The 10,918-nt window shown below is 36.1% G+C and overlaps 1 protein-coding gene across 1 annotated transcript in view; it reads right to left on the bottom strand.

The window, feature by feature from the left end:
- The window catches only part of TRPM3 (transient receptor potential cation channel subfamily M member 3), a 242,611-nt gene that overhangs the window by 127,325 nt on the left and 104,368 nt on the right, over positions 1-10,918 (bottom strand). Inside the window, exons 2-3 of the mRNA XM_026035828.1 lie at positions 2,288-2,367; positions 1,431-1,635 (exon numbers count right to left, since the gene is read on the bottom strand). Of these exons, the coding sequence (XP_025891613.1) occupies positions 1,431-1,635; positions 2,288-2,367 (285 nt within the window). The remainder of the gene's footprint in view (positions 1-1,430; positions 1,636-2,287; positions 2,368-10,918) is intronic.

Below are 10,918 nucleotides of genomic sequence, written 5' to 3'. Positions count from 1 at the left end.
GCATTCTATGATTCTATGATTCTATGATAGATTGTTCCCCTAAAACACAGCATATAGTATTGTTAGAGGATCATTTGTGTCTAGTAGAAGAAAGGCCACTTGAGCAGATGATCTCATTATGTAGTTATCTAATTTGTTATATGTTTTTGTATAATCTAGTGTACTCTYAGTTATTCAAATTGACTCAAGTAGCTTGGTGCAGTCCTACTGAAGATGCTTTAGCAACTCTATAGTGTTATCAAAATTAATGTTGCTTGTGAAATTTTGTTCTGTGATTGGAGATTTAAAATTTAATGATACAGCCACTTTTATTAGCAATATGCAAGCCTACATGGTCTTAACTCTATTGTTCTGAATCCATGTTTGCTGTTGTAATCTTAGAGTAATTTTTGCTTTCACAAAAAGATAAAATGACTTTGCTAATTGTCTGGAGTCAATTGACAGCATACTATATTGTTGCTGCATTTGATTTAAATAATGCAGAATTTTGTTTTTTCTATGCATTTCATGGGATTTAATGCCCGTGAATAGGTGGTATGTGTGACTATTCTTCCCGTTTTCTACTGTTGACAAATACTGTCTTCCTAACAATGGATGTTTTTGTCTGATTTTATATCTGACTTTACTTATACTTTAGGTATTTGGAGTTTTAGCAACTTTTTTTTTTTTCCTCTCTATCCATTCTTCATTTTTTTTTTAGTTAATATCAAGAGCTTTCCTAAAGAGAACCTAATTTTGTTGTGTCAGGACAGTGTATTGCTTTATAGAGTTCATGAAAGTCATTACCACAAAGACAGATAAAACTCAAGGTACCRAATCCCAGACCCTCTCTTTCAGATACAGACCCTCTCTTTCATGATCATGTAATGCCATGTAGAAATACATGCCTGGGGTAGCATGGACACTGGAAATGTRTCACTTTCTTAATGAAACAGTTGTCTCACTATGGCATCACTTGATAGCAGTGTATGTATCATGACAATAAGTGACTTTCCCAAGGAAATCTGTGACAGAAATAGGTCCAGTTCCTCGCTTAATGACTTACCACTAGGCCTCCCAATTCACTGAAAGATAAATAASGAAGCCTAACTCTTCTATCCTTCAATTAATGTCCCTGTTTCATAGACATTAATATACTTCAAATTTTCCACTCTTGCAATGATGTATCAGACAATTTTTAATTCTCCAGAAAAATAAGGGACATCTCTGGCCAATGGAAGAAAATCAAGGTAGTGGCACATTAGCACATCTTCATGTGCTGTAGCTGTAGCTGTAGCTTTTATGGTTCACTTTGGTTCACAAGATATGTAAAAACATAAAGTGTAGTCATATGCTAAAAAAAATTCAGAATGAAATTAAGAAAATTGTTTACTTTTTTTGAATGCCTTTTTGAAGCTAGAAGTGCTATCAGGAAAAAAAAACAAGGTTACCATGGCTTTATTGGAGTGACCCCCTCCTTGGAACTCAATGGTTCCAAAAGCATCTGTGGGGCTGAGCTGCGTGTGCTTGCTGATGGACCACTTCTCTGACTGGATGTCATTTCGAGTAAGTCTGCTTTCATTTTTCTCATTCTGAATAATGGAGATACTTGGAGTCAATCCAACATGTTGACCTATTAGACGCCCACAGCAACATCTGTGATATTAAACAGAGAAGAGAAACCACCTGAGTAATATAAATGTACAACTTAACAAGGGAGTTAAATAGACTATGAATCTTCAAAAAATAAATTAATCCCAAATTATTTTTAATTTAATAACTCCTTCTGTACTAGCTCTTCTCTTTCAGCTCTGATAAGCACTCTTCTACTCTCTGAAGCCTCACTTTGAGGAAGCCAAATAACTGGCATTTTTTTCTGTGATCCCATTTTTTAGGACTATCTCATTTTTTTTCAGGTAAATCATACTTTTTCGTAAACATATATCAAATGAAAATAAAGAACATTTTATAATGTCCCCCGATGGCATTAGGCCAAATAATCAGCCTTTGCATGGACATATTTTGAACTGATAGTTCACTGCAACTGTCTTCTTCTGAGACTACTTTGTGTTAAATAGCCCAGTTCTCCAAGATATCAAATGTTTTGTTAGGAGAACAGGGAAACATTTTAAATTTTGGAATGTAAAGAATTAGTACTTTATCTCATAGGTAAACCTTCCTAATGTAATTCACCCTCTTTTCTGATTATGTATGGATTTACAAATGATTTATATGTATTTAAATACACGTGCGTATATAAACATCTTGCAATTGACTTTTGGTTTTCATATAAGTAGCATACACTTACCTATGGGGGTCTTTGGTGCTGGGTATGATATGAACACATTCTCTCTTGTAAAATGCTCTTTCTATCCATGATTTCTGTGCCTAAAAGAGAAAGAGGAGATGCCTTAACTTCTGTGCTCTCGTTAAACACTACTTAGAGTACTCTAAAGAGAAACTTCAAACATAAAAGAAAATTTCATTAATGGTCCTGATATGCAGTGAATATGCCTCACTGAATAAACATTTTCCTTTACAAGTATTTTTCCCCTCTAGAATCAAGCATCCAACATAAGCTCTTAACATTTTTTTTTTCATATTCATAGCCAGAGGGCTTTGAAGCTGTTGTCTACATTATCACAACAGATACTGCTGGAGAATACTTAATTCAAACAAAATTATCAGGGTCTTCTGCATGCCAGAGAAAAACAGAGAATTGTATTAAAAATGCTTTAAAAACCTCTTGTATTCCTGTTGTATCCTTTAGTGATACAACACAGTGAGCTCTGAGTAAAAGAAATCCAGAAACTAGAAAAAAATAATCTCCATAAAATGATAGCAGCATGACTCCAGTCTAACTTTTTGTACAGACAAAAAGAGTGGAAGAAGACCTATTGGAGAAAAAAGATAATTTTTTTGAAACATTAAGAGTCACATAAAAGATGGCATAAAATATAAAACTGATTGAACTCAATGAAGCTATCCCAATACCAGTCAATTTCTAGCCCCAGATATTTTCAGGAAATTAAGCAATTTCCTTCAGTATAGCATTAATAAAAAAGATACAAAAGAGTTCTTTTTGTAAAAAGAAAGAAAATTGAAGTTCTGAAGCTTATTTAATTATCTGTACAATTAACACTCAATACAGAATGAACCTTAGTAAATTGTCTAAATGAGTCTTACATATACAACTCAATAGTATCATCTAATAAGCAGGGGAGTTAACATTTTCCTTTATAACATCATTACGAATATTATAGTTGCAAAAGTCAAAATACATGACAAAATATTTTGTAAAATATATACAAAAATAGCCCATTTAGTTGAAGTATATGAACAAAAATTGGGCACTCAAGTAACATGAAATAGTCTCTATAAATTTACCTAAAATATATAGCTATTATTTAATGTTATATTTTTGTCATCCAAATCTGCTTTAAATTCTGTTGAATATGATCTGTGTTTCTGGGGCTTCTGGAAAATATTATGAATTGTGGACATTTCTTGGACTCAGTGAATGTAATAGGTACAAATTTTAAACTGCCATAGCAAGAATTACTAACTACATCCATTGCTTATCAGTCAAGGTTCTTTAGAAGTTGTTCTTTTGCCTTTTTCAGAGAATTTATTTCCTTAGTGGAAATAGCAGTCATTCATATTAGCAGTCATTCATATTACTTAACAATATTTTATCTTTGCTCTACTTGCATTTTTATTTCAAAAGTCTGCTAGATTCTACTCCCTTTTATGTTTGGTAGGAATGGCAGGCACTGTCAAATGACTCTGTCAGGTATTAAAAAAAAGGAAAACCTTAAATGGAACCACATTTGATTGTTCTTCCTTAATGTAACAAATAGAAAATTAATATAGAGTCTGGTATATTTCATGTTTAAATGAGCAAAAGTTAAATAGAAATTCTGAAATTGTGCACAGAAGAGATTTTATTGAATTCCTCAGTGTTTACAGCTTCTCAGTTGCCTTAGGAAGAAGTACAGTGATAAGAAGTTGCAGATTTATGAAATCAGCTTTGTTGCACATATACATTAACTTTTGCTGAATAAGGACTGTTATCAGAGTAATGCCTATTTTATCTTCTTGCTTGTTTGCTTTAGCACTAACTAGGTGCCTGCAATATCCTTTATCTTCTCTTGTCACCTGAAACATTTCTCCAGGTCATGTTTCTGAATGACATCCAAAATCATCTCCAAGTTTGGAACTTCCGTAACATTTATTTATGCTGCTGAGACTTTTTTAACACACTCTGTGTAAATTTTCCCTAAGTATTTCACTGAATTTCTGGGTTGTTACAACTTCTGAAAGTTGGAGAACTTGTTGACTACATAGGCTTGGGGTATGTTTTCTAAAGGTGGTCAATGATTCAACTTCTCTAAGGAACAAAATCCTGTAAAAAATGGTACGAATAAGTACTTCATTGAAAACATTTTTCTTTAGGTAGTACCCAAGTGGGCTGTCACAGAAACATGAACAAGAAACTGACATTTATTCAGATCTTGAACATAAAATAACAATTCAGCTAGTGTAAATATAATAAAAATTTCCGTTAGAACTTTCCTTATACTTCATCATATGTAAAATTGCAAATTAATAGTCTGTTTTTAAAAGTCCTTTTTGTTAGGAAAATAAAGACTTTTTAGATTTTAGAACTCATAAAATACAATGCCCTATCACATGCCAGACTTATAATGCCAAAATATGCAATTTACTCACTTCATAATTCTGTCTTTCAAACAAAAGATAAAGCATTAAGATATATTCCCCCATACAAGGATCGTTCTGATACAGAGACCATTTGCCATGAGATACACCACTGAGAGGCATAGTAAAATATGCTACTTGCAGTACAGCCTCCATAGTAAAATAAGAATAGCTTGAGGAAATAACTACATTAATAGCAAAATTACATGAGATATGAAGTCTCCATCGCACGTGGGTATATTCTGAACAAATTAAGCAGTAAAACTTTTAGCAAAGCAGATTCAAGAGGAGTAGAGCAAAAAAAATCACTTTTTGCGATTTCAGAATTCAGCGTTAATTCATAAACCTCATTTAAAGCCAGAAGCGAGCAACCAAACCACCACGCCATGTTTATACCTCGGCTTAGTTCACCCTCCACTTCAGCTCCCTCCGCTTGCCATCACTTTCCTTGGGCTCTGTAAAACGTCCCCTCGTTCCCTGTGGCCAGACGTGGTGCGCGGGACTGTCCGGAGCGAGCGGCGCAGCCTCTGCGGTGTCGGCGGCGGTGGGGGCTCATACGGGCCCCGCGCCCGCCCCCGGGGCAGCCAGAGGGGTGCGTGGTGGGGACGAGCCCCCACGTGCAGCTCTCTCCGTGCCCYCCGGATTAGCGTGGCGGGGGGCTCCACGGGCACTGAAAGCACCGTGCAGTTCAACATCTAATCCAGCACCGCAAGAAAAACAAATCCCTGGAGATCCTGGATTGAACTAGCACAAGCCCTGGCATGCTTTATTTTTTTCCTTTTTTTTTTTTTTCCCCCCTTTTTTTTCCCTCCACCTCTGTCCCCAGCGCTGCAGAAAGTGTGATAAGGTGCTCCGAGTCCCTAAAGTTCAACTCAGGAAAGCAAATCCTTCAAAAGAAATAGTGTCCCAAGCTGGAGAGGACCCGGACACACAAGAGAGGCTGTTGATCTCCAAAGAATGAGAGCAGTGTGTTTGTGGGGAAACCGTGAGGAGTCTGTGTGTGGTTGAAATATACTGAGATTAATCAACATTGGCATTTATCCAAAGAAGTCAAATTTTGTCACTGTTTCTCACCAGTTGCTATACTGTGATGAATGTATCTTTTCAGAATTTTATAAGCTCAAACCTTTGTTGTCCAGAGACAAGCAACTGCATTATTTTTAGCTTAATTCACCAGTATGCTGACAATTTCAGAGATTAATTCTTTACTGTAAGTACTTGATATAAGCCCTGAAGAACAATATTCCCATGTAAACAACATTTAAAACATTTTTTTTTTTTTAATAAAAATAAATGAGCTGTTTTGAATCAAGGACTTTCTTCCTGATTTAGCCAAAAATAACCCCAGTATTTTCCCTGCATTTTCTCTCTCAAGTCTGGTTGAACTTTCTGCTCCTTTATCCTCCTTTTCAGTTTCAGTGAGGCTGTGCATTGGCTCTAATGGGTGAATCCAGGGTGAATCAGGCTGAATATGTGCAGCAACTTCTAAACTCCTTATATTACCACAAATGCTGAGAGGTCTGCAAGGCTTCAGACCTATCAGAATGTTTTTCTTGCTCACYTCCCTGAGATTTCTGAGTAAAAAAATGCAAACTATCACTGAGTATATATATATACATATATATATACACACACAGATATATATATCCATACACAAGTATAATGCCAAAATACATGAAAGATATGCATATACACATGTATATATATAATATATATTTTTTATATACATGATTTCTCTACTACACAGCTTTGAGCAGCAGACAGCGTCAGTCTCGAGTGGGAGCGTTGTCTTTTCAGATAGGGTGAGATCAAGGATGGCATGTGGATAATGGTGAAGAAGATGAGTTGAAATGTCAAGAAGACATCTGGCAAACTGATCTGAGTAAGTAAAGAATTTGACTTGGAAGTCAGTAGGAAAAGACTGCTCTCATTTTAATGCAAAGGAATTTGATTTGGTTAAAAGGTTGAAAAAGAGGAGGAGGAAGAGAGAGATTTTAGCCATTTGGATAACTAAATAAAAATCTAAATTTGAAATGAAACTAAAGTACTGAACTTTGCAAGATCCTGTGAGTCTTTCTTGCATTCAGTTTTTATCTTGCAAAACAGCTTGGGACAGAAGCCAGTGACACTGTGGATATATTTTTGTAGAAAGAAACTAAAAGAGAGCTCAAATAAACTCTAATGTCCCAGAAAACAAGTCTGTTCATGTAGTTCATGAAGAGATGCTTTATGTTATGACATGGCAATGAATCCACCAAGGCCACAGAAATTCCTGTGTTTTGAACAACAATAAAGAAATGATCTATAAACAGGCACAACTGTTTTTTTCTGTGCTATGTAACCTGCTGGATTGAACAAGCTATCTTGTGCTTTTAAAGAAGTGGGGGCTGCACACTTAAATCTACCTACATATATAYTATTAACATTCCCAGGCCAGCATATTATAAATGAAATGAATTCTGAAAAAAATATTTAGCAATGTGCTAGTCTCATCCTGACTCATTATGCTGGAGGAGGATGAATATAAACAATAAATCAAGAGCAGAAATTTTTCAGGAAAATAAATTTTGGCAGTTTTTAACATGTTTGACATCTTGAATGCTTAGCTGCTGTCCTTTGAATTTAAGTTATTCTTAAAAAGGAACCAAGAATGACAATATTAGAAAGGTATCCAAATTCAGTGGCAGGGCAGAGTGGGAACCAGCACTAGCCCCCTGCATCCCAACCTTGTTAAACACTCACAAGCAAGGAGGTTGTAAGGCTGGTTTCATGATGGCAAGAGAAATGTTGATAAAAGCCTTTTGCTACCTTGCAGTGGGACRGGCAATGGAGTATTATTGAGGCAAATTACAGATAGGATTTGCAGGAGCATCTGTTAAGTGAAGGACATCCATGCTATTGCAAGCCAGCGTGATTCGTGTTCCTTAATCACATAGGCACTTCGGAAATCCCACTGCCTCTGAGCACAGAGCCTATACCGGTAAAGTCCTGTGGCTAGTTGAGTGCATGGGATGGAAGGGCTTCAATATAACCTAATTCCAAGTCGTATTTGAGCCAAATCTCTCCCCCTTGCTTTAGTGCTGTCCAACTGTAAGCACTATGAGCAGTTTTATGTCTTCCTTGAAACATTAGGAATTAGCCTCTCTGGACTTTTAAGTCACATGTATCATTAGATGGTTCCCRAACATTTCAGTTTCTATGAGACTTTTATTACTGGTGCTTATTTTGAGGTTGGCCTTCAGGATTTTACCCGTGATAGCTGTATTTCTGTGCTCTTTATTCTTCTTCTAACTGATTTTCCAAAAAACAGTGTTCAATTCCTTGAAAATCAACATGTATTCAGTACRTGGTAGGTGGATGCAGAATGCAATCATTGATTACTACAGTATGTTACGGAATCTCTCATCACTATTTACCAGCTGTAATTTCTACACTGTACTTGGAAGAAAAGGAGTAATTTGAAAATAATCAGGAACTTTTCAATCAACACATAGGTAGAATTTTAAACATTATATCTGACATTGGTCTTGTCAGAAGGTAATACAACAGAAAAAAAATCTTTGTTTAACCTTCTTACTCAAGTATGCATTTATGCTTCGAATATTTTTCATTCTACATTCTGCATTCKACAGATAAAACCCTTACAGCACATTGGTGACCTAGTATTATTATCTAAGTATAGACAAATAATCTGGAAAGATTAGGGGAGATTTGAAAAAGAACTCTGGATTACGATCATACTTGAGAACTGTTATAAGCATYCAGCTTTCACAGGCCTCTTCCACATGGATAGGTGTTTGCAGGGAATATTTCAGAATAAAATCTGATTAAAATAAAGGATACTTTCAGTAAATCCCTTCTATTTTCTTCTCATGAGTATTGGTGCATGGGAGGAACAATTTAGCCTACCGGCTTCAGCTATGGTCTTTAACTTGGAAGAAATTCTTTTCTCAATTTATTTCCTCAATTTTAATTTTAATTTATTTTAATTAATTTCTTCAAAATTCTCATGAGGTTAAAGTTACTGAAGTAAGTAAATAAACCCTTTATAGCAAGAATAGGTCTATTGAGTCAGATGAAGATTTCATCTAGCTCAGTAACCTAAAAAGTGGTATGAGAAGAATAGGACAAATGTATACATGTACTTTACAATAATATTCTTGTGAGTCTATTGCCATTCTCTGCTCAGGGACTTCCTGGACTGTGTATATATTTCTATATATTCTATAAAACTCCATAGACTTTCCTTCCATGCAATATCTTAGTGATTTCATGTAGACTTTCGGCATCCTCTGGCCTGATCCTGGCTCCCAGGATAAGCCTGGYGCTCTTCCACTCAGAAATTTGACAGTCAATCCCATTCATCCTCTTTATGCCAATCTGAGCTTTCAAAACATTCATTACAAGTCTCTCTTTTATCCTTTTCTTTTTTTTTTCCTTTTTCCAGATTAAGTTTTTACCAAACATTCATTTACCAAACATTCATTCAGAAATCATATATATAGATTTTTTTTCATCCTTGTTGCCTTCCTCCAAATCTCTTCCAGTTCAACTTTACCCTTCTGTAAAAGAACCTCCACATCTCCAGTGAACTACAGACTGGTATAGCAGCACGCTGGTGTTCACAGTGGTATTAATTAATTTCCTACTGATTCCTAAAAAAAAAATCTGCTTTTTTGACCATCACTGCTGAGCACTGAGTTAATGTTTTCRTGGAACTATCTAGCATAACCTCAATGTTTTGTGCCAGTGTACTAAAGAATTTCTTATACTAATTATAAAGAAATACTAGAAAATTAAGCTGTTTTAATCAAATCCCATTGGAATGGCAGCATATTCTAATTACAGYATGCTGTTCTAATTCCAATCAAAGATGACCTAACAAATCATAACAAAACAGTCTAACAGAAATCTACAGGTGTACATACTCAATTGTAGAGAGGCATATAGAGGAAATATACTTTTATATGCCATTCAACACTGACAGTCTGTTTATCCTTTAAAATAGTAAACTAGTTTCCATCTTTTAAAAATAAAAATGCAGCTTTATTCCTAATTACCCATATTAAGGAAAGAAAATAGTCTTCACATTAACAAAGACCTCACTTCTCCCTMATGAGTTTAAAATACAAATGTAGGAGTTTTGCACAGAATCTAATTTTGGTCTAAACTGCTTGATTTCTGAACTGCTCATYCCACCCCACAAATGTATGACAGTTATAACATTGTCTGCTCTTTAAAATGTAAAGAGTAAGGTGGTTTTGTTAACCACTGTGTGGGTGCTGACTTGAAGAAGCAATTAAAATTAAATTRCATATAATTGTGTGAAGAGGCCTGAAGGGATGGAGATTCAAGACATTCCCCAAGCCCAAATATTCAAATGGACCAATTATGCACCACGTTTCACATTTTATCACATCTTCCATCCCTGAAATTTTGCACTGGTCCTTTTCTAATCTGCGCATAATATACTGGCACAGGTGTCCTTTGCTAGACTGCCAAGTTCAGTTCTGGTTTTCTTATCCTCCAACTTTCCTCTWCACACAACTCAAAGAAGACCCTGTTGCAAGAGAGATGAGAGATGAAACTATATATCTTGTCAGCTCCATAGTATTCTTTGTCCTCAGTTGAAGTAATTTCATCATTTTTTCAGAGGCCAAAGCCAATCTTAGTTGGACAAAGAAAAATTCAGTCTGCCTCCTGAGACACCTAGGAGGAAGTGGACCAGAGGATCCTTCTTCTGGGCAGGGCCAAATTCAAGAGAGAGATTGCCCATGTTCAACATGGGCTAAGATGTTTTYAGCTTCTGTTGGTCAATGAAATTTTACGAGCTGCTGCATCTTTTTCTCCATCTCATGGCCACAGAAACCTCTCCTTTCCTGTGTCTGAGCTTCTTCACTTTCTTCTGGGACCTCCTTGCATTCAGGATCTCCTTTGAGTCTCCTTATTTGAAACCACCCTCATGCCACTGTATGAGCATGAGGTTGCCTTCCCTACCACCTCCTGCCGGTAACTCTCCTCTTCTCTTATGGATGGTACAGACACAGGCAATAAGAAGTTGGCTTCTGACTGAAGGGCTGACTGACACCCCTGCTTCTCAGCCAGACACGCTCAACACATGGGCACAGGACAGGAGTGCATCACTCCTGCAGGGCAGTCTGTTGAAGCAGCAGGGCTTTCCCAGGTGATCCACTTTTTTTTTTTTTTTTTTTTTTTTTTT

The sequence above is a fragment of the Nothoprocta perdicaria genome, unplaced genomic scaffold (genome assembly GCF_003342845.1).
Source record: "Nothoprocta perdicaria isolate Ctin4 unplaced genomic scaffold, notPer1 scaffold_168, whole genome shotgun sequence".
Taxonomy (NCBI): Eukaryota; Metazoa; Chordata; class Aves; order Tinamiformes; family Tinamidae; genus Nothoprocta; species Nothoprocta perdicaria.
The sequence above is the reverse complement of the archived record's forward strand: the minus strand, read 5'-3'. Positions and strand labels throughout refer to the sequence as shown.